The sequence below is a fragment of the Solanum stenotomum genome, chromosome 1, assembly GCF_019186545.1.
Source record: "Solanum stenotomum isolate F172 chromosome 1, ASM1918654v1, whole genome shotgun sequence".
Classification (NCBI taxonomy): Eukaryota; Viridiplantae; Streptophyta; class Magnoliopsida; order Solanales; family Solanaceae; genus Solanum; species Solanum stenotomum.
Genome location: NC_064282.1, coordinates 10,205,612 through 10,224,752, shown reverse-complemented (window position 1 = coordinate 10,224,752; position 19,141 = coordinate 10,205,612). Strand labels below are relative to the sequence as shown.

The following is a 19,141-nucleotide window of genomic DNA, read 5'->3' as shown; positions in this document are numbered from 1 at the left end:
TACCCTTTAGTTAATAGAAATCTAATGTGAAATTTAACTATTATTTTTAAATTTTTTAAGGAGTTTAAAATAAGTGGCCCACATAATTTTCTTTTTATAAATCGAATAAACCTTACACTCAAAGCCATTTTTGATAAATCTATCCCAATTTTTGTATCTTTGATTTTATACCTCCCGTTATTTGCTTGTTCCTTTCAGATGGAGATTTAAACTTTTGTTTGCTCATCATCTCTACTGAATCACTTTTGAAAAGGATTAAAGATAGAATTTTTTATAAATTTAGGATTAGTTCAAACTTCATACATATGGTTTTATATTATGGTATGAAAAAATTTTAATTGCTTGTTTTCTTTTTTCTTTTTTTTTGTAGAAACTGAGCTTTGTTCATTGAATATGTAATGAGAAATTACAATATCTAGAGCTTACGAACAGTTACAGAGATACCAAAACACAGAAACAGAAGAAATTAACATTAGATCTACATCTAATGCACCTAACAACTGATCTAACCACCAAATCCATAGAGAGTCCTTCCCTGTCTCTTCAAAGCATAGACAACATCCATAGCAGTAACAGTCTTCCTCCTGGCGTGCTCAGTGTAGGTGACGGAATCACGAATCACATTCTCCAAAAAGATCTTCAACACTCCACGGGTCTCCTCATAGATGAGACCAGAGATACGCTTCACACCACCCCTACGAGCAAGCCTGCGAATAGCTGGCTTAGTGATGCCCTGGATGTTGTCTCTTAGCACCTTTCTGTGCCTCTTGGCTCCTCCCTTTCCCAATCCCTTGCCTCCCTTTCCACGACCAGACATTTTCACGGAGAAGTTCGAAGAAGAAGAAGTTTCTAGGGTTTTAAATTTGGGTTTTGGATTGTTTTCATCTTGTTTAATCTGTATGTCTATTTTTTAAATAACAAGACTTTACAAACACACTGGGTTTTGGATTGGAAGTCTTCTTTCTTAAAGAAGGAAAGAAGAGGATGAAAAACAGAGAAAAAAAAATTAAATTAACGGTGAAATGGGTTTGGGCTGGGTGGGGTTTATTTTATTTGATAAAAAAAATTAGATGGACCAATGAAATTTGGCCATTTGTTCAGTTAAATTCCACATTAGATTTCTGTTAATTAAAGGACATTTTTGAGCCCAAAAAAACGTTAAGGGCATTTTTAAACCAATAGGTGGAAGGAGGGCATTTCTGAACCATTTCTAATAGGTTAGGGGCATTTTTGAGCCTATAATTAGTATTAGAGATAAATTTAAAATAATTGCCACTTTATGTAGAGTAATAAGACTATAAAACGTTTTACAAATAGTATTATCAGACACCTTGGTGTAAAAAATAAATTAATCAACCACTTTTTCCACTAAACTTTCTAAATTTATTTATTCTAATCTAATTATAGTAATATATTGGTAACTTCTCACAAGATTCTCAAGCCTTTCATTAGAAAACTTTTCGTGCGATTTTTCTACTCTCCAGCCCTATGCATGGACTCGTTTTAATTTATTTTATTTCATAATTACGTTAGCAAGATATTATGTATTTTTGATAAAATTTTAAACAATCATCTCAATTGTAAAAGGTATAGAGTTTACCAGAACCGTATATGATTTTTGAGTGTATTTGGTAAAACATGTCACAATAATTTTTTTATGTGAATAATCTATTTTTTATAGAAAAGAATATTACCGTGTATATAACTTGTTTGCATATCAATTTTAAATATTTAATTAGGTATAGAAATAAATGACATGTCATACTCGTACATGTGAATGATGATAGTGCATTTACTAATAGAGAAATAGGGAAATTTCCCCTTGAACTTGTCCCAAAAAGTCAGTTACACTCTTAAATTATCCCGACAACCTATTACACAACTTTACTACTTAAAATTGAATTTATTTACTCCCTAACACTGACGTGGCAAAAATAAATAAATAAATAAAAAACTGGTGCATCAGAAAAAATTAAAGTTAAAAAAAGAACTAAAAAAATCAAAATTTTCCTACCCCTCCCATTACCCTTTAGAAAAAGAATTAAAAAATCAAAATCTTCCATCCCCACCCATTATCCTCTTCTTCTTCATTCTTTAATTTTCATCACAACCTCAAAGATTCACAATGATGTGAGTGTAGTAGTGGTGTTGTTGGTTGTTCAAATTATTTGTTGGTTATTCAGATCTGAAAGTGTGGAGCTCTTTGGAACTTCATGGGAGCCATGGCTGAAGTTTTGAGCTTGCCGACACACCTGTAAAACAAATTAAAAGAATAAAATCACAAAGGGATAAGGTAAGGGGTCTGGTTTGGTGTTTGTTGGTGATTGATTTGGATTTTGAGTGGTTGTTTTGTGGTGGTTGTTTGGTGGCTGATGGTTCGTCGAAAAAGAAGAAAAAATGACGTTGTGGAGGTGGACTTATGGTGGTGATGGGTTGGTTGTTCTTCACCGGAGAAGACAAAGAAAATTCTTGTATAAATTCAAATAAATAATTTCTCCGATGAGATTAGAGATAAAGTGGGTGGGATTTAGTGATAAAGAAGATATAATTATTAGAGAATTGTAATAATTAATTGGTGTAAAATAGAGTTAACAAAAAGAAAGTTAATTAATAAAGAAAATAAAACAAAAAGAATATAAGAAATTATAAAAATTGACGTGGCAGCGAGTGTAATACACTACATGCTGTGAGAGTGGTGTTACACATCCCAGGATGGTATTAAATTCATTTTTAAATAGTAAAGGTGCGTAATAGATTGTCACAATAGTTTAAGCGTGTAACTGACTTTCGGGACAAGTTTAGGGGGCAATTTATGCCTTTTCCCTAAAGAAATAATATAAAGTGACACCTGAAGTTATCCGAATTTTAAAAAATACATTTTAAATTATGCGGATGTCCTATTATCCCCTAAATAGTCTTGAATTGATATTATTACATCATTTTTGTCCACCAGACATAATAAAGTGTATGCACTCTCTTTAAAGAACGCGAACAACCTAAAATAATGAATATAACCTTATTTTTATAAGTATTTTGTTATAAAATATCATTCTTGTTTTTTCTTATTATTTCAACTTCTTTTCTTTGTTATTTTTCCTCTTTCTTTCTTCTTCAAAAATTGATTGTCAACTCAATTAAAACTCCTCACTTTAAACGTCACCATTTTTACCACAATTTCACCTTCTTCTTTTTTAAAACTATTATTAGTTTAAGTCTCTTCAATTTTAAAATTTTATCTATTTTTTTTTACATTTCAAATGATTTGATAAACTCATTAGATTTCAAGATGATTAAGAGGTATCATTTAACCTTTTTATTTAGATTTCAATCAAGCTCTTTCAATTTTTGGGGAATTCATTGATTCTTTCAAAGTTATTATTTCTAATTTTGAAGTTATATGAAAAGAAGATAAATTAATTGATGATACCTTCAAAAATTTGAATTTTCTTAGAAAAATAATTCATTTTGTTTCACTAACTCAACAAAGTTTGAAAAAAATAATATGATTTTTTTTTTAAAAAAAAGTCATTGAAATGTTGAAATTTGATAGAAGAAGAAGAAAATATAAAAAATGGGAAGGAACACAACTTGACATAGGTGGGAGAGGATGAGAGTGAGAGGTAAAAAGAAAGGGGACATGATGAGAGTGAGAGGTAAGAAGAAAGAAAGAAAGAAAAAAAATGGAAGGTGGAGGTCAGTTTGAAAGTGGGGTGGGGCGTGGGGTGAGGTGGAAGGTGAAGTGAAATTTAAGAAGTAATAAAAATAAAATAAGTCGAAAAGTAAAAGAGAAAAAAAAAATTATAGTTTAAATTAAATTAATACGTGTCACGTAATGATTGGTGTGTGATATCACTTGCCTTTTAAAATCTAATATTGATAAAAAAAATGATGTAATAATATCATTTCAAAATTATTTAGGGGGTAATAAGATGCTCACATAGTTAAAATGTCTGTTTGAAAATTCGAGACAACTTCATGTGTGACTTTAAGTTTTTCTTCTTACTAATATGTACAAAAGAAAGACGGAATATGTAGAGAGATATTTAAAAGTAGGGACTTACTATCCGTTTGGACTAACTTATTTTTAGGTATTTTTGACTTTTCAGTAGTTTTGATTTTGGAAGTGTCTAGAAAGATTATAAAGTGTTTTTAAGCATTCATCTTTAGGACAAAATTTTAAAATAAGTTAAAATTCAAAAGTAAACTACTGTCTACTTGTAATTTTTAACTTGTTTTACTTTCTATAAACTCATCCAGACCCTCAGTTACTTCAATTAAGATAGGTATTTTAATTGAATACTTAACCTATTGAAAAATCGTCTTACTAGGTTTTTCTTTTGATAATTGGCAAAGAAAAAAAAGAATATTATAATATACTCACTGATGTGGCAAAACAACTAATTAATTAATTACATGGGCACTTTGAGTTTTAAAAAAACATAAAATATTGTTTAAAAATAAAATATTTTATAAATGAAACTTAACTATTTAATATATTTGTTTTTGTCATCCAATTTTAGGCACATATTTAAATTCGAGGTTACCCTTCAGTGCGGCCCAATGGTTTGGGCTTGGAACTTTCATAGTGGATGTCTCGAGTTTGAAACCCCTTGCCAGCGAAAGTAAGGAATTTGCCTTCTGGGCGAGTTACCTCTCCTATATGATTTGCGAGCTATTGCATAGAAGTGGAGTTTTTACCCTGTGCGCACCCAAATGGCAGTGGATGTAGATTGGTTTGCAGACACATATATATCAAAAAGAATAGCAATTGCGGGTTGAATTGCAGAGACAAGTATATCAAAAAAATATAACAAATGATAGATATATTTTTTTTGTGAGAATACAAAGACAAATATGGCTCTTTTCTGATTATTAAACTTATCCCGCTTATGAAACTAAGCTAGTGGAAAAGGTGTGACCCCTCTCTCATTAAACAAAAGGTATTCGTAGGACATACACGCCCACGTAATTATAGTGTTTGTTTATTTTTTTCTTAATAGAGATTTTTTTTTCTGCCTTCATAGTTGATGAAATGAATGATTAATAGGTAGATCAAATAAATCTATAATCGAGAAAAAGATTGTCAAGCAAGTGAAATTGTATTTGGCTAGTCTCCTAATCCTCTAAGTTCTGCCAAACATGTAAGGAAAAGGTACAAGTAACTCTTAGATAATGATCGAAAATACAGAGACACACCTTAATTAAACTAATGCCCTATTATCTCCTAAATTCATTTTTTTTTGTAATCTTGTACATCTTTTTGGCTTACGTGGTATCCAAATATCTATCACACACCTCAATTGCGTGGAGACGGCGTGTGCCACGTAAGCCAAAAGGTGTACAAAATTATATAAAAAATGAGTTCAAGGGGTAATAAGACCTTAGTTTAGTTAAGGTGTGTCTCTGAGATTTCAGTCATAGTTTAGGGGTACTTGTGCCTTATCCCAAACATGTATGTTAAATATGACGGTTTGTTCTTGAATTCTTATCATATTACATGTCGTCAAGTTAGTGTGATCATTTTAAATAAAAACAAATTTCTTTATCATAAAGATAGATAAAGTTATAATGATAACGAAAATTTCTATGTTAAAATACATCATAATTTATCTATTTAAAGAAAGACGAATCATGAAACTTTTCTTTTCTTATGACTGAATTATGAAACAACTTTTTTTATATAATGTAATTGTATTTTTTGATCTAATTGTTGCTTTTATTTATGTATTTTTGGTTTATTCCCTTTCCATGATAGTCTGATTGATTTTTCGGAAAAGGGTCGAAACTATCCTTCAACTATTCAAAATAGAGCAAATATACCCTTCAACTATATTTTGGCCCAAAATTACCCTTTTCGTCTTACTATTGGATCACTTCTACCCTTCCTTTTAACGGAGTTAGATGTGGCATCCAATGTGTAAATTATAATGCCACATAAACGTCCACCTAAGCAGATCCATCCCCACTCGTTAAAAGGCCTAGGAAATTGAACACCCGTGTCAAAATGTTCATTATCACAGCGGAACCCTATTGTCTTCGGCGAATGAGACTGAACAATACTGGAGTTATAAGTTATAATCATTAATTATCTCATTCGGATAACAAATCTCCCTTATCGCCGGAGATGTTGACAGTACACTGGTGGTAAAATCATTATTTCTTTCATCCGGATAACGGATGTCCATTGTCGTCGACGATAAAGAAGACATAAAGCTGCCAGAATCAAGCAGATAGGTTGAAAAATCATAGTACCCATGGCATTTCTAGTAAGATTCCCAAAACGACACCGTCGGAGAACAACATGGTGACGGTAACACAATCCATCAGGTTGTAAGAACAAAGCTATATCAGCAGCCATAAAAAGGAAAACAGAAGTCGAACTTAACAATTTCGTCCGTTTTATGATTAACGCATTAGCAACAACAGTGAGTTGTCTTCTCCTTAATGCTCTGATTGTGTGATCAAGAAGAGATCGATGGTCCAATAAACCGCCGATTCCATGAATAATGAGATGATTGTTCACTAAAGGTCAGGTTGTTGATTTTAACAAACCCAATTGAATTATCTATTGAAGAAATCCATACTTGTCCAGTAAAGCTTTTGAAGAAAAATAGCAATTGTTATTGAACATATTTGGGCAATCTCAGTGCTATTGACATTGGATAAAAGGCTGACCCAAGTGAAAAGAGTTTTGAGAGTGTGGTAATGGGGAGAAAGGATGAAGGGCGTAGCGGGGATGGGAAAATCTTGGCAGAGAAAATGAAGTCTAATGCGGTCAAAATACTGCCCAAGAAATTATTGTTTATGGAGTCTATGGTGGAAATTAAGGGGAAGGCTGGATCATTTAGTGAGGGTGGGGTGAGTGTGCTTAAGTGGACGTTTATGTGGCATTATAATTTACATATTGAATGCCAATGGAAGGGTAGAAGTGAACCAATATTAAGACGAGAAGGGTAGTTTTGAGCCAAAATATAATTGAAGGGTATATATGCTCTATTTCAAATAGTTGACGGGTAGTTTTGATCATTTTCCGTTAATTTTTTGCACCTAATTTTAGTATAACAACTATACTTTAATTAATCCCTTTCATGTATAGTAATATAAAAGTTGGGTGTATTAAGCGTAGCTATTTGTTTCTTAGTAGGCGTTTGACCATGCGATACCATATCACGATATGGTATCGTGAGATAAAATCAACGTTTGGATATGCGATTTTACACTAATTCCATCTCTTGATTCCATATCATGAGATGTGATTCCATATTCTCCAAAAACCATGATATGGAATTACATGGTAATTTTATATCATGATTTGAGATATTTTAATACAAAAATTGATCCACGAGTTTATATTTTGTTAAAACAACCCACATTTATATCTACTAACAATTTATTTCATATGTAAATAAAATTTATAATCACATCATTACTTTTTAAAATTTATTATTCTCACCGACATAAAATTTATTATTCTCACCAACATATAGTCACTTTAACTCACACTAACCGATTGTTAAAGTGATGAAATATTTATGATCTATGAGCATGAAAATATAGTTGCGGATGATATTGACCAACAAATGGCTCAAAGTAACAATGTTGGTTCGTCTTCTCGGTCACATGATCGAGAAATGCAAGTTCAACGTGAGAAAATTGCCCGTACTATGTGGAAGGATTATATTAAAGACTAGTACACTACAATTTATGTTCAATTTTTTTTATTAAATTAAAATTAGATGAAACAATTATTTAAGTAGAGAACAAATAGTTTTGGAATAATTTATTAAGCGATTTTATAAATTTTTGTTTATTTGATAAGATTGAATAAACAATTGAGGCTATTTTAATAGTTTTACAACTTATGAGATATTTATGTTTATGAGAAAATATACAACACAAAAATTTCATATTGTATGTCCAAACAAAACTTCAATTTCATTTCATGATTTCATATCATGATATCATATCATAATATCATATCATGATACCATATCGCATGGCCAAACGGGCCTTAGTGAATATTTTTTTTTTCTTATTTCAGTTTTGGGATTTTTTATCCTTTTCTTTTCTTCTTACTTTTCTTCTTCGGGTCAGCCACTGATCTCTTCCATTCCATTCATTTTTCCCTGCAAATCTAGGGTTTTTTCCTGATTTTTTTTTTAAATTTATGGTATTCTTGAAGAAAAGTTACAAAATTTCAAACAATAGCCTTGTTTGCTATTTTTCTCAATACACCTGTGGAGAAAGTGAAATCGGGTAAAGAGACTGAACTCTGTTTCTTGCTTTTTTTTTTTTTTTGTTTCTTTACAGAGTACTCAAACAGTGCAATTTTCATATTTACAGTAATTTTGTCTGCAGTGGAGATTCCTATTGAAGCCATTGCTACCAACAACAAAATCTCGTTGCGTTGGTGAGAGGGTAGGTTCTTTTTCTACTTGCTTCTTAACGGTGAACCATGATTTGTTTAATCAAATATCATTTGCTTTTTTTTTTTCTTCATTTTTTTCTAGTTTTAAACGAATGTTGTCATTTTGGATTTTTTCTTATGAAAAAATTCCGTCGTTTTTTTTTTGTTGGATTTGTTAATAGTTCGCTGAAGTGCATAGAGAGAGTTTCATTAGAGCTGTTTCATTGATTGGTTTCTATATAAAATTATTCAGCTATGCTTCAGTTCTTGATAAGTATTGTTGATGAGTTACTCGTAGTTTAATTCTTGTTGTTTCTTTTATCCTAGTTTGGGAATCCATAAACTGTTGAAGGAAAATAACAGTTAGAAGGAAACAAAAATAATATTTTTGAATCATGGTTTCCACAGTTGGATGATAACAACAACATACCTAGATTCCACAAAGTGGAGTTTGGGGAGGGTAAAGTGTACACAGACTTACCCCTATGTTAGAGGTAGAGAGTCTATTTCCGGTAAACTAGATTGAAACCAATGTTTACACATCTACTAACCTTCTCCAGTTTCACAATGACTTTTGTTGTTCTTTATGGTTCCTATCAATTGGGTGAGGTAAACGAAGCGGAGGAGGAGTCAAAAAGGGAAAGCATAAAAACAGAAACAGAAAGGCAAAATTACAACTCTCCAGGCATTAGGTACAATCGGGAATTTAAGGGAAAGAAAGTTGGGGTACAACTTTACAAGCTAGGAATAACCATTGGATGATGTCTGCTGCAGAGAATAAAAACAAGAGTGCAGAAACAATTGAAGTTGTAACTCTTAATCTTGGTTATGATTTGCTTATTGTAGGTAGTAAGAGCGGAAGAGTGAATAAACTAATGTGAAACTCTCTGAGTCTTGAGCATCAACTGGGGAGGTGAAAGAATACTTAAGATTTAGATGCTTACTAGAAAAGTAGTCATATATAAGGTAAATGTAGTCTGAAGCTTTCACATGTATTAGGTAATCTTAGGTATTGTTGCATATCAGAGACTGACTGCTACACTAAAGATGCTTAGGACGATATTGAAACTTTCACCATCGTATATAAGATCTTCGAACTCCTATTTGTCTTTTAGAGAACAAATTTTTCTTCATTGGATGCATTGGGTAGGAGGTCAGCATGAATCTATAAGTACTTTTTTCCCTTTATTTTCTTTAGCTTGTCGTAAAGCATCTTGTAATTGAGCAAAGGGAGCATTCTACGTACTCCTATTAGATTGTCGTTTTGAATGAAAAAGGTAGTAGTCACTTGAAAAAAAAACTAAAAAAAGTAGTTACTTGTTCTGCAGAACTTACACACATGATATTCAGCACATTTGCCTAATATTTAACATTAGGTTTGAGCGAACTCTTCCATGTCAGCGTTAAGAGAAAGGACAATGTAGTCCCACACTATGTACTTTCAACATTGCCAGTAGAAACTACAACATACCCAGTGAAATCCCACTAAGTGGGGTCTGGGGAGGATAGAGTGTATGCAGACCTTACCATTACCTCATGGAGGTAGAGAGGCTGTTTCCGATGGACCCTCGGCTCAATTGCATCAAACCAAGGAAAGGAAGAAGAGTGCAAGTAGAAATTGTTTTATTTTTTGTCGTGTGTTTACCACAAGTCTTTCTTGCATTTCCAATATTTATACAAATCCTACATTGTTTTTAGACGTAATAACTAGTTACTAATACTGGTTTAACCTCACATACATTGATCTAGTATAACTTTACTCGTTTGATAAAAAAAATCTCTTATGTTGCAACTTATAAGATTACAGTAATATAGTCTTTGCAAATGCTGGAATTCCAGAAGTTGCTACAGTTGAAAATAGAGAGATTTACCCAAATATAGTCGACTGGTTTCATTGCGAAGGAAATTATGTGAATTTTTTTCTGCTTATTGTTCTAATGGTAACTTGTTACACTTTTGTACTAGGGCAGTCCATGAAATTTATGAATTAATGGTGTAACTAATTTGCATCTTCTTGATACCTGTAATGAAATATATAGTTCATAAGAAAAAAAGTAAAAGTTTATTAGTTAATGGTATGAAGTAGGGGGAATTTTTGGAGTGGAGGGGGTTAAGAACTGTAGGATTTGGTATCAGACTCATCACGTGGGAACTGGGAAGGATCTGGATTTTGTCCGGGCAAGTCCATTTTCTCTTGCTTTGTTGTCTTTTTTACCCTCAATTTTCCCCTCATTTTTGTTTTAGTCGTTTACAGTTCACTATCTAGTAATCCAAATATTTAAAGGAAGAAAAGCTTTTCTGGTAACCAATGATTAAGGAAATGGAAAAACCTTCAGGCGTGATGTGGCGAGGAGCACAAGGAGCATCTTCTAGGATGCGAAAAGACGTGCTTCACTATGATGTGGTGAGGAGCACAAGGAGCACCTTCTAGGATGCCAAAAGATGTGCTTCACTATAAATATGGGGACTGGGGTGGTATGAGGGACGTCGTTAGTAGTATGTATACTTTTTCATATGCTTTCTTTCTGTTAAGATTGATGAATATGCCTTCAAAGGGCACGTGAAAGTTACCCATTAATTTATCCTGTCATTTTATTTTGACCATCTTTAGTGAGGGTATTTTTATACCTTTAAAGGTCGGAGTGCCATAGAATTAGTAGAGGGGCAAAGTGCCAAAAAGCTTACCCGAACCTTGTGCACTTTGTCAGGGAGGGTTTCCATTCATGGATATAATGTTCCTGATGACATATAAGAAGATGCTCAACTCTGTTAGTTTCTGATGAGAAAAAAAAGATACTTGCTCAACTCTGTAGTTCTGATGTCTCAGATTTCTACATCAAATGTCTTAAATGTCACAGATTCCATCTATTTGCTTTGTTGCAAATCTCTTACATAAAATATGTCCTCCTTGAGGTTGAGATTCTACATTTGGAATGATTTTCGCTTCTTTTTCTTATAGCAGGTCTTCTTCTTGTGCTGAGAGGGACATAAAAGACCCAGATTTCACGTAATCTAAGACCAACATGCAAGCAGCTTCTCATTGCTATCCTCTTGTTCACTTTTCTGGAAGGTCTCTCTCTTTGCCTCTTGGATTGCATTTATATATTAGTAAAAAGTGTATATGTACTTGCAATATTCTGTATATAGGCATAACATGTAACTTGATGCATTCAACTTCTGTTTACCATGCATGGTTTCTGACATGGATTTCTAAAAAATACTGAGCCACTTACATTAACTCACATTAGTTTCTCATGGATTGCAGAGGCAGGTATAGTAAGGTGAGTAATCACTCAAGTGTAAAAATTTTGAGCTTGAATTGGCTTCCCCAGAAATTTGACTTTAATCAAGGAGCTCAGATCCAGAAGATTTTAAAATCTTCCAAACCGAAAAGGTTCTGTGTGATTCCCAACTCTAATGATAGTTATCCAAGTCTCTCTGTTTCTGAAGAGGACAAAACTGCATCTAAAAAAGACACATCTACAATGGAAGAATGGGAATATGGAGGAGAAGCGTTCTTGAGTAAGTGGTCGCCTCCCAGGTACTTATGGAGGGGATTATCAGTTCTTATCTTGGCAGGACAGGTTATTATTAGGATTATGAAGGGTAAAATCCACTGGAAGAATACTCTTCAACAGTTGGAAAGAGTTGGACCTAAGTCAGTTGGTGTCTGTTTGTTAACTGCAGCTTTTGTTGGCATGGCCTTCACTATCCAATTTGTTAGAGAATTCACTAGATTAGGGTTAAATAGATCTGTTGGTGGGGTGTTGGCCCTTGCCTTTTCAAGAGAGTTAAGTCCAGTTGTCACATCAATTGTAGTTGCCGGGCGTATCGGTAGTGCATTTGCTGCGGAACTGGGCACCATGCAGGTATCTGAGCAGACAGACACGTTGAGAGTTCTCGGTGCAAATCCTGTTGATTATTTGGTGACACCAAGAGTGATTGCTTCCTGCATTGCCTTACCATTTTTGACCCTAATGTGCTTTACAGTTGGAATGGCATCCAGCGCCCTTTTAGCTGACGGTGTTTATGGAATTAGCATAAACATAATCTTGGATTCTGCTCAGAGAGCTCTCAAGTCATGGGACCTTATCAGCGCGATGATTAAGTCACAGGTTTTTGGTGCTATTATATCCATCATAAGCTGTGCTTGGGGAGTCACCACACTGGGAGGTGCTAAAGGGGTTGGAGAGTCTACTACTTCAGCGGTAGTTTTATCTCTTGTTGGCATATTCGTAGCGGACTTTGCTCTCTCATGTTGTTTCTTCCAGGGTGCTGGTGATTCCCTGAAGAACTGTATGTAACATTTCTTATGTTTTCCATTTTTTAAAGTTCCACAATATGTTAAAAGTAGTAGCCATGTAATTTTATCATTTCGAAAATCTTTATTTCTACCAAAATGAAATATGTTAAAGAGTATATACCTTTGGCAATATACTCTTAACAAGGAGACTTTCATTTTATTAGGATTTAAACCAATAGAGCTAATTCTAAATCAATTAGAATTTGGTACCTGTTAATGTTCTTTAATTTGTTTATGTATAAGTTTTGTCAAAGAAATATTAAAAGTTGGTTTTCTAATTTTAGTAAAGAGTAAGTTCTGTATTTACTATAATACTCTTTGTATGGATGATATTGTGTTATAATGTTTTGAATGAATACAATGTTTAAATATATTGTATTATTTTGAACAAATATAAAATTTAAATAGATTGCATTATTTTTTAATTATTACATAATATTACACATCAATAATATAAAGAATAATTCTATTGAAAAGTGGGATATGAAGTAGAGCAATGGTAAAACAAAGTTATGAAATAGCAAGTTAAAAATAAAAAAAAAACAAAATGAGAAAGTAAAGCAATCGTAAAGAAGCAAAGAAGAAACCATCCACAATTGTCATACATCAATCTTCGCCGGAATAGATGTCGGCCAATCTCCCAATTCTTCCCAACGCAATCTCAATTCCCGCCAGGAATGCCACTAGTGAGAACCTCTTCGCCGCCGTAGACATCGGTACTAACTCCTTCAAGCTCCTCGTAGTTCGCGCCGACCCTTCCACCGGCCGTTTCCTCACCGTCGATCGGTTCAAGGAAAGAGTCCTCCTCGGCCTTGATACTAATACCACCACTACCTCCGCCACTATCTCCAACGCCTCTCTGCTACGCGCCACCGCAGCACTTCGAAAGTTTCAGAAGCTTCTCGAGTCACATCGCGTTCCTTCCTCCCATTCTCGCCTCGTAGCTACTTCTGCTGTTCGAGAAGCTTCCAATCGATCACAATTCCTTCAAACGATTGATGAAACCCTAGGCCTGAAAGTTGATGTACTCTCCGGTCTCGAAGAGGCCCGCCTTATATACAAAGGTATACTTCAATTCCATCCTGTTCATGACCGTACAGTTCTCACAATTGACATAGGAGGTGGCTCTACAGAGTTTGTAATTGGCAAAGAGGGGCAGATTTTGTTCTCTATTTCACTAGCATTGGGACATGTCACTGTAACTCAAAAATTTCCAGAAGTTACAGAAATGCGGGAACATATTAAGGTTATAATCCGTGCCTCGGGCTTAAATGAGAAGGTTAAGCATTATAATATTGATAAAGTGATTGGTTCATCAGGGACAATTAGGAATATTGAAAAGGCTATTTTCCGTGGCTATGCAAGCAATATGGAGGGAAATGTGGGCATATCTGAGGAAAGTAGGAGGGATTGGAGTTTTACAACGGACGAATTGAAGGGCTTAGTGGAGAGGTTGAGTGAGGAAGAGAGAAGAGTTGGAGGGAAGGTTCGAACGCAGGGCTTTTTCAAGAAGAGGTCAGAATTTATTGTGGCAGGGGCAGTTTTATTGGAGGAAATATTTGAGGAGCTTAAGATTGAGGAGATGGAGGTTTCTGGGTATGCATTAGGTGAGGGTGTGATTGCAGAGAAGTTAGGGGAGGTTTTTGATAATTATGATCCAAGGGCGAATGCGAGGTGGAGGTCTGTAACGAGGCTCGCGACAAGGTTTAATAACAAGCAACACATGAAATCTGCTGCATTATGCTTTAGTGTTGCCAAGGTATTTGATAATTCGGAATGGGATACAATAAGAAGTTCACCATCTCTTGTTCCATATTTTTAGGGTAGAAATATTGTTTTGAGATGACTTTGTTAATGTTCATGATGTAGGAGATGTTTGATGGTTTGAGAAAAGGGTATGAATCAGGCAATGGTTCTGATGGATTCTTTGTATCCTTGGAGGATAAAGATCTCGAGTATCTCGAGGCAGCTTGTTTGCTTCAAAAAATTGGTCTTTATGCTGGTAAAAAGGGCTATCATAAGCAATCTTACCATATAATAGCGGTATGTATTTATTTCTTAATCCAGGAAGATTCAGATAAATTTCTGTGTCTTTGCATGTTGAGTTTATGTAACAATTGTTCATTTAATGCTGCGAACTAAACTGTCAAAAAGATTTATTTGGTGTATTTGTGTGTAAAACTTCAGCTTAGTAGCATGACATAATTAAAGCGATGTCATGGCCTGTTTGGTTTATAATTCTCTAACTGATTTTGGTTTAGAATAAATAGTTGGATAATTAAATAAATAAGTTTCACTAAGATGTTAGTCATTTAACAGAAAAGGCAATCCTAAACAATAATGGAACTTGATTCTGATTATAGAACTGAATAATTAGACATGCTTATTAAATTGGGTGATCTAATCCAATCTATATAGGCCGTAGTTTCTCATGCTAATGATAGAGAAGCTGTGATTTTCAAACTTAAAGAGATGTAGAGATGGGGCGGCAGTGTGTGTGTGTGTGGGGGGGTGGTTAGGCCTTAGCCCACAAAATTTAACCCACTCGGCAAGCATTTTCAATCGGGCCTGCCCTGCTGCTTGAGTATCTTTTATGTTTTTTCCTTTTTTGCCACTGTTATTTACATATTCAAAACAAGGATGGCTTATGTACCATACCAGATAAGTTTGGTCTTTCTCTTTTGTACCTTGGCTTAGCAGTCAAATATTTCTTTTGCAGATATCATCATTCTGAAATTAATTATCCTTGTTAGTGTGTTAGCATACTTTTGTAGGAGTAAGGTTTGCATACACTCTACCCTCCTCAAACTCCACTTTGTGGGATTATACTGGGTATGTTGTTGTTCTTGTTGTTGTTGTTAGAGTTTTAGCCTGGAATGGTGATTCTTTATTCGTTTAGATAGTCACTATAACACTAATAAATTAATCATCTAATATGAATCCTTCCTGATGTAGCCAAAATGATTTTCTGTTGGGGAAACATAATTTGAGTGTGATTTGCATTATTGTAAGTTACAAAAATACAGGCAGGCATAATTTCCTTAATCAGAGATTAAAAAAAAAAGTATGCTGACAATAAAAAAAAACAGAGCTGTAACTGAAATACGAAGCATCAAGAAAGCCGAAGTATAAATAAAGCAATAGAAAGCTAAATTGAAGCATAAATGGATGATTACTAAACAGTAGCTTTAATTTTCACAACCCTAACCAGCCCCTGTTTTTATTTTTATCTCTTTCTCTCNCCCCCCCCCCCCCCCCCCAAAAAAATAAAATAAAAATAATAATAATATTGTTTAATGCGTCCAGCATAACAACTCCCCACCTTGCACTTGCCCCTCCCTGCCCTATTCCCATCTCTAGAGGTCTTGATATACAGAGGCCTCTGTGATTGATATTGCTTGATGATTATCTATCTGGTTTCAGCTGTATCAGTTCTCTTATGTACCTTGAGAAATAGTTATTGGGAGCATGAAACTTATTGTGACAAGCTTCACTCTCTGTGTAGAAAGGCGATCATCTACATGGTTATAATGCCGAAGAGGTTAAGGTATGGTGTCTCCCTTATTTTCTCTAAACAACATTCAGAATGTGAAAACTGATGACATCTTCGTCAGCTTCCAGTTAATAGCTCTACTTGTGAGACACCATAGAAAGAAACTTCCTGAATGTGATCATGTGGTGCCTGAGGAATTAACAGAAGAGGTATCATATTGTTATTTTTTGTGTGCTATACAAACTAATACTCACTGACTCCATTATTGGTGTGTATCTGGTATGCATGAATTCAGTTTTAGCAAGCTTTTTGTACTTTGGAGGTTCTGCACTAAGTACCACCATCCCTGAATGGATACTTACAATTTCCAAAATTTATTAAATGTATTTTATAGATTTGCACGACATACCGATACACTTCATTAAATTGGCATGGATAGGACAAATGAAGATAACATGTCAGCATAGATCAAGACTCTTATGTGTGTTTAACTATTATCTTTATACCTTAGATGAGAGGGAAATTCAGAATTCTTTGTGCAATTCTACGTGTATCTGCTGCACTGGAGAAACTTCAGCTGGTCAACATCCACAATGTGGATTTCTCACATACCTGTGAAGGATATAAATTGGTATTTAACCTTTACATGCATCTTTATGTTTCTCTTCCTTATATCTTGGAGCAACCTATGTGATTCCGTTCAGTTGATCTCTTGTGGTATAATTTTATTTAACAGAGGTGGATCTAGGATTTAGTTTCCCCATAACATGTGACTGGAGTTTTGGAAAATTGTTCCTTGCTCCACTTGTCGTACCTTTTCCTGTAATACCTGTTGCTACATGGGCACAACTTGCTCAGCAGTCATTTATCAGCATTAAAGGCTTCGATTCGTTACCAGCAGTGAAAGCTTGATATTTGTGGCAATGCAACTATGTTGACCGAAAAATCTCACCCAGATTGGTACACCATCTCCCTGAGATCGATTTGGATTCTAGCAAGAACGGGATTGGTTGTTCACCTCATGCGCATCCTTACACACCTTAAATTCATCTAGTACCTGGCTTTGTGTTCCAGCTCCATTTTATCTTCCACAGATGCTTCCTATCACATGGAACACGCCTTCCGGACCACTTGTGGTAGATTAAGCAATCTAATCAAAATATGTTCTGGCTTCGGTTCTTCTTGATGGAAAGCAATGTGGGGACCAACATTCTAGGGTCATTTTGCATTATTCCCATATCTGCTCACCCATCTGGACCTTCTAGCCACTTCCCTTTGTAGGAATGTGAACAAGAAATACATTTTCATACAATGGCAGCTACCTCTTTAGTCTATTTTATTACATCAGAGTTCCAAGCACACTGTCATTGCCATTGTAGCATCTCAACATTTCAAACCGGATGTCTAAATATCTGATGAGGAATTCCTTTTTGGGTTTTATCTATTTTTCAATTTCACACACATGAAACAACTAAGCTCCTTGGATATCTGTTGGAACCCAGCTTGACCTTCACCCCTGTTTTTGGCCATCTCCTTATTTCCAGTGTGGAGGTAAGAGGCGGCTCTTGTCCCTCCACAAAACTTTTCTCTTGAAACTTCTGGGTTTTCCCGTGAGATCAGATCATTGAACACTCTATGCTTATAACCCCACTTCTTTTCATAACTTGTACAACCTCAGTTTGCATATCCTCCATATCCGTTAATGTTCTGACGACAATGCACTCTTACAATTAATTAGTTCTTCCATCTTCTACAAGGTTCACTGGTTTCTTCAAAATTTAATGGAAAATTTGACAAATCCACAGGAGCCTATGGGAATTATGCTAATATCTTAAAAATTCTCCTCTCCACCCTTTCATACCAACAGACTTTTTCTGAACAAGACAGACCCTTCTTTCTATTCTTCAATCAGAATACCATTTCCATGCAATCGTCTTTCACATTGCCAAACACTAAGCTTAAGTTACTGAATGTTGGAGCTGACATTCTGCACATGAAATGAGTCACAGGGGACCAAAAGAGTAGAGAAGATGCCCATCTGAGCTCTTTGTTGTGATGGTGATCTTTAATGATGATTGATAAATACTCTTCTGTTCATTGTTTCGGCATTAAATACTTTATTGGGTACATCACTTTTTAGCCTCCTCTTACCCAAGTTCAGTTTAGGCTTGGACATTCAATTTGGATGACTTTGTAAGAATTAACTTACCTGATTAGAAGATCTTTTTTCTCATGTGCTGTAGCCTTTATGTTTTCATGTAAATCAATTTGAGCTGGGACTAATATTAGATAATCAGATTGTTTGTAGAAGTAAATGCATGCTTTTCATCCTGCCATTCTCTTGGGATGAAACATGCATCAATCTTGTAGCTCATCCTCTCTCTTTTTCTTCTTTTAAAAAAAAAAATATTTTTGTACTTGTAGCTCATTAGCTAACAGATATAAAAGTATTTTTTTTTTGTACTTTCAAGTTTAAACATTTGCATTGTCCCATCATTTACACCTCAAAAGCTGTAGGTACTTGAAGCAGGAAATTTGCCCTTCCCTGGTTATGTGCTGCCATCAGAGAAAGACTTCGAGACAGAGCATGTTAAAGAGTTGGAACACTTCAGAATGGTAATGGTTTTGCATTGATGCCATGCTGGCATACTTTTGCTGCAGGCTATGCAGTCTTAATTCTCTTTTTTCCATTTTTTGATAGGTGGTCATGCCTGATGTTCATTATATCACATGTTATTCATTTTTTCAGGTGTTCCAGGAAAGATTGTCAATTGCTGTCACTTCATCATAATCTGTAAGAAATGCTAGGAATTGTGAGACGCCTTTCCTGAGTTTGCCAAGAAAATGATGGTAAAATATTGTATTATGTAAAAGCCATGCTGTAATGCATGTTATATGCGCACACATACAAGCACAACCCCCCCCCCCCCCCCCCCCC

At 34.7% G+C, this 19,141-nt stretch overlaps 3 protein-coding genes across 13 annotated transcripts; 2 read left to right on the top strand and 1 right to left on the bottom strand.

The window, feature by feature from the left end:
- Positions 1 to 389: 389 nt before the first annotated feature.
- Positions 390 to 864, bottom strand: LOC125851384 (histone H4). Its single transcript, XM_049531185.1, has one exon. The coding sequence runs from the start codon at positions 815 to 817 to the stop codon at positions 506 to 508; it is 312 nt and encodes a 103-aa protein (XP_049387142.1). The 5' UTR covers positions 818 to 864; the 3' UTR covers positions 390 to 505.
- Positions 865 to 8,343: 7,479 nt separating this feature from the next.
- Positions 8,344 to 12,759, top strand: LOC125851281 (protein TRIGALACTOSYLDIACYLGLYCEROL 1, chloroplastic). Of its 2 annotated transcripts, none has more exons than XM_049531069.1 (3): positions 8,344 to 8,418; positions 11,370 to 11,477; positions 11,673 to 12,759. In XM_049531069.1, exons 2-3 carry the CDS (start codon positions 11,431 to 11,433, stop codon positions 12,709 to 12,711), a joined length of 1,086 nt encoding a protein of 361 aa, XP_049387026.1. In that variant the 5' UTR covers positions 8,344 to 8,418; positions 11,370 to 11,430; the 3' UTR covers positions 12,712 to 12,759. The 2 variants fall into 2 exon arrangements, with proteins under 2 accessions (XP_049387026.1, XP_049387033.1); XM_049531076.1 differs by having other exon boundaries at positions 11,367 to 11,477.
- A 476-nt stretch (positions 12,760 to 13,235) lies between these two features.
- Positions 13,236 to 19,135, top strand: LOC125851159 (uncharacterized). Of its 10 annotated transcripts, none has more exons than XM_049530945.1 (7): positions 13,237 to 14,469; positions 14,580 to 14,753; positions 16,220 to 16,257; positions 16,325 to 16,412; positions 16,715 to 16,834; positions 18,721 to 18,819; positions 18,953 to 19,135. In XM_049530945.1, the coding sequence occupies exons 1-7, from the start codon at positions 13,336 to 13,338 to the stop codon at positions 18,992 to 18,994; spliced, it is 1,695 nt and encodes a 564-aa protein (XP_049386902.1). In that variant the 5' UTR covers positions 13,237 to 13,335; the 3' UTR covers positions 18,995 to 19,135. The 10 variants fall into 10 exon arrangements, 7 of the variants coding, with proteins under 7 accessions (XP_049386915.1, XP_049386924.1, XP_049386902.1 ...); XM_049530951.1 differs by having other exon boundaries at positions 13,238 to 14,469; positions 16,216 to 16,257; positions 16,332 to 16,412; XM_049530958.1 differs by lacking the exon at positions 16,715 to 16,834 and having other exon boundaries at positions 13,236 to 14,469.
- The last annotated feature ends 6 nt before the right edge of the window (positions 19,136 to 19,141 follow it).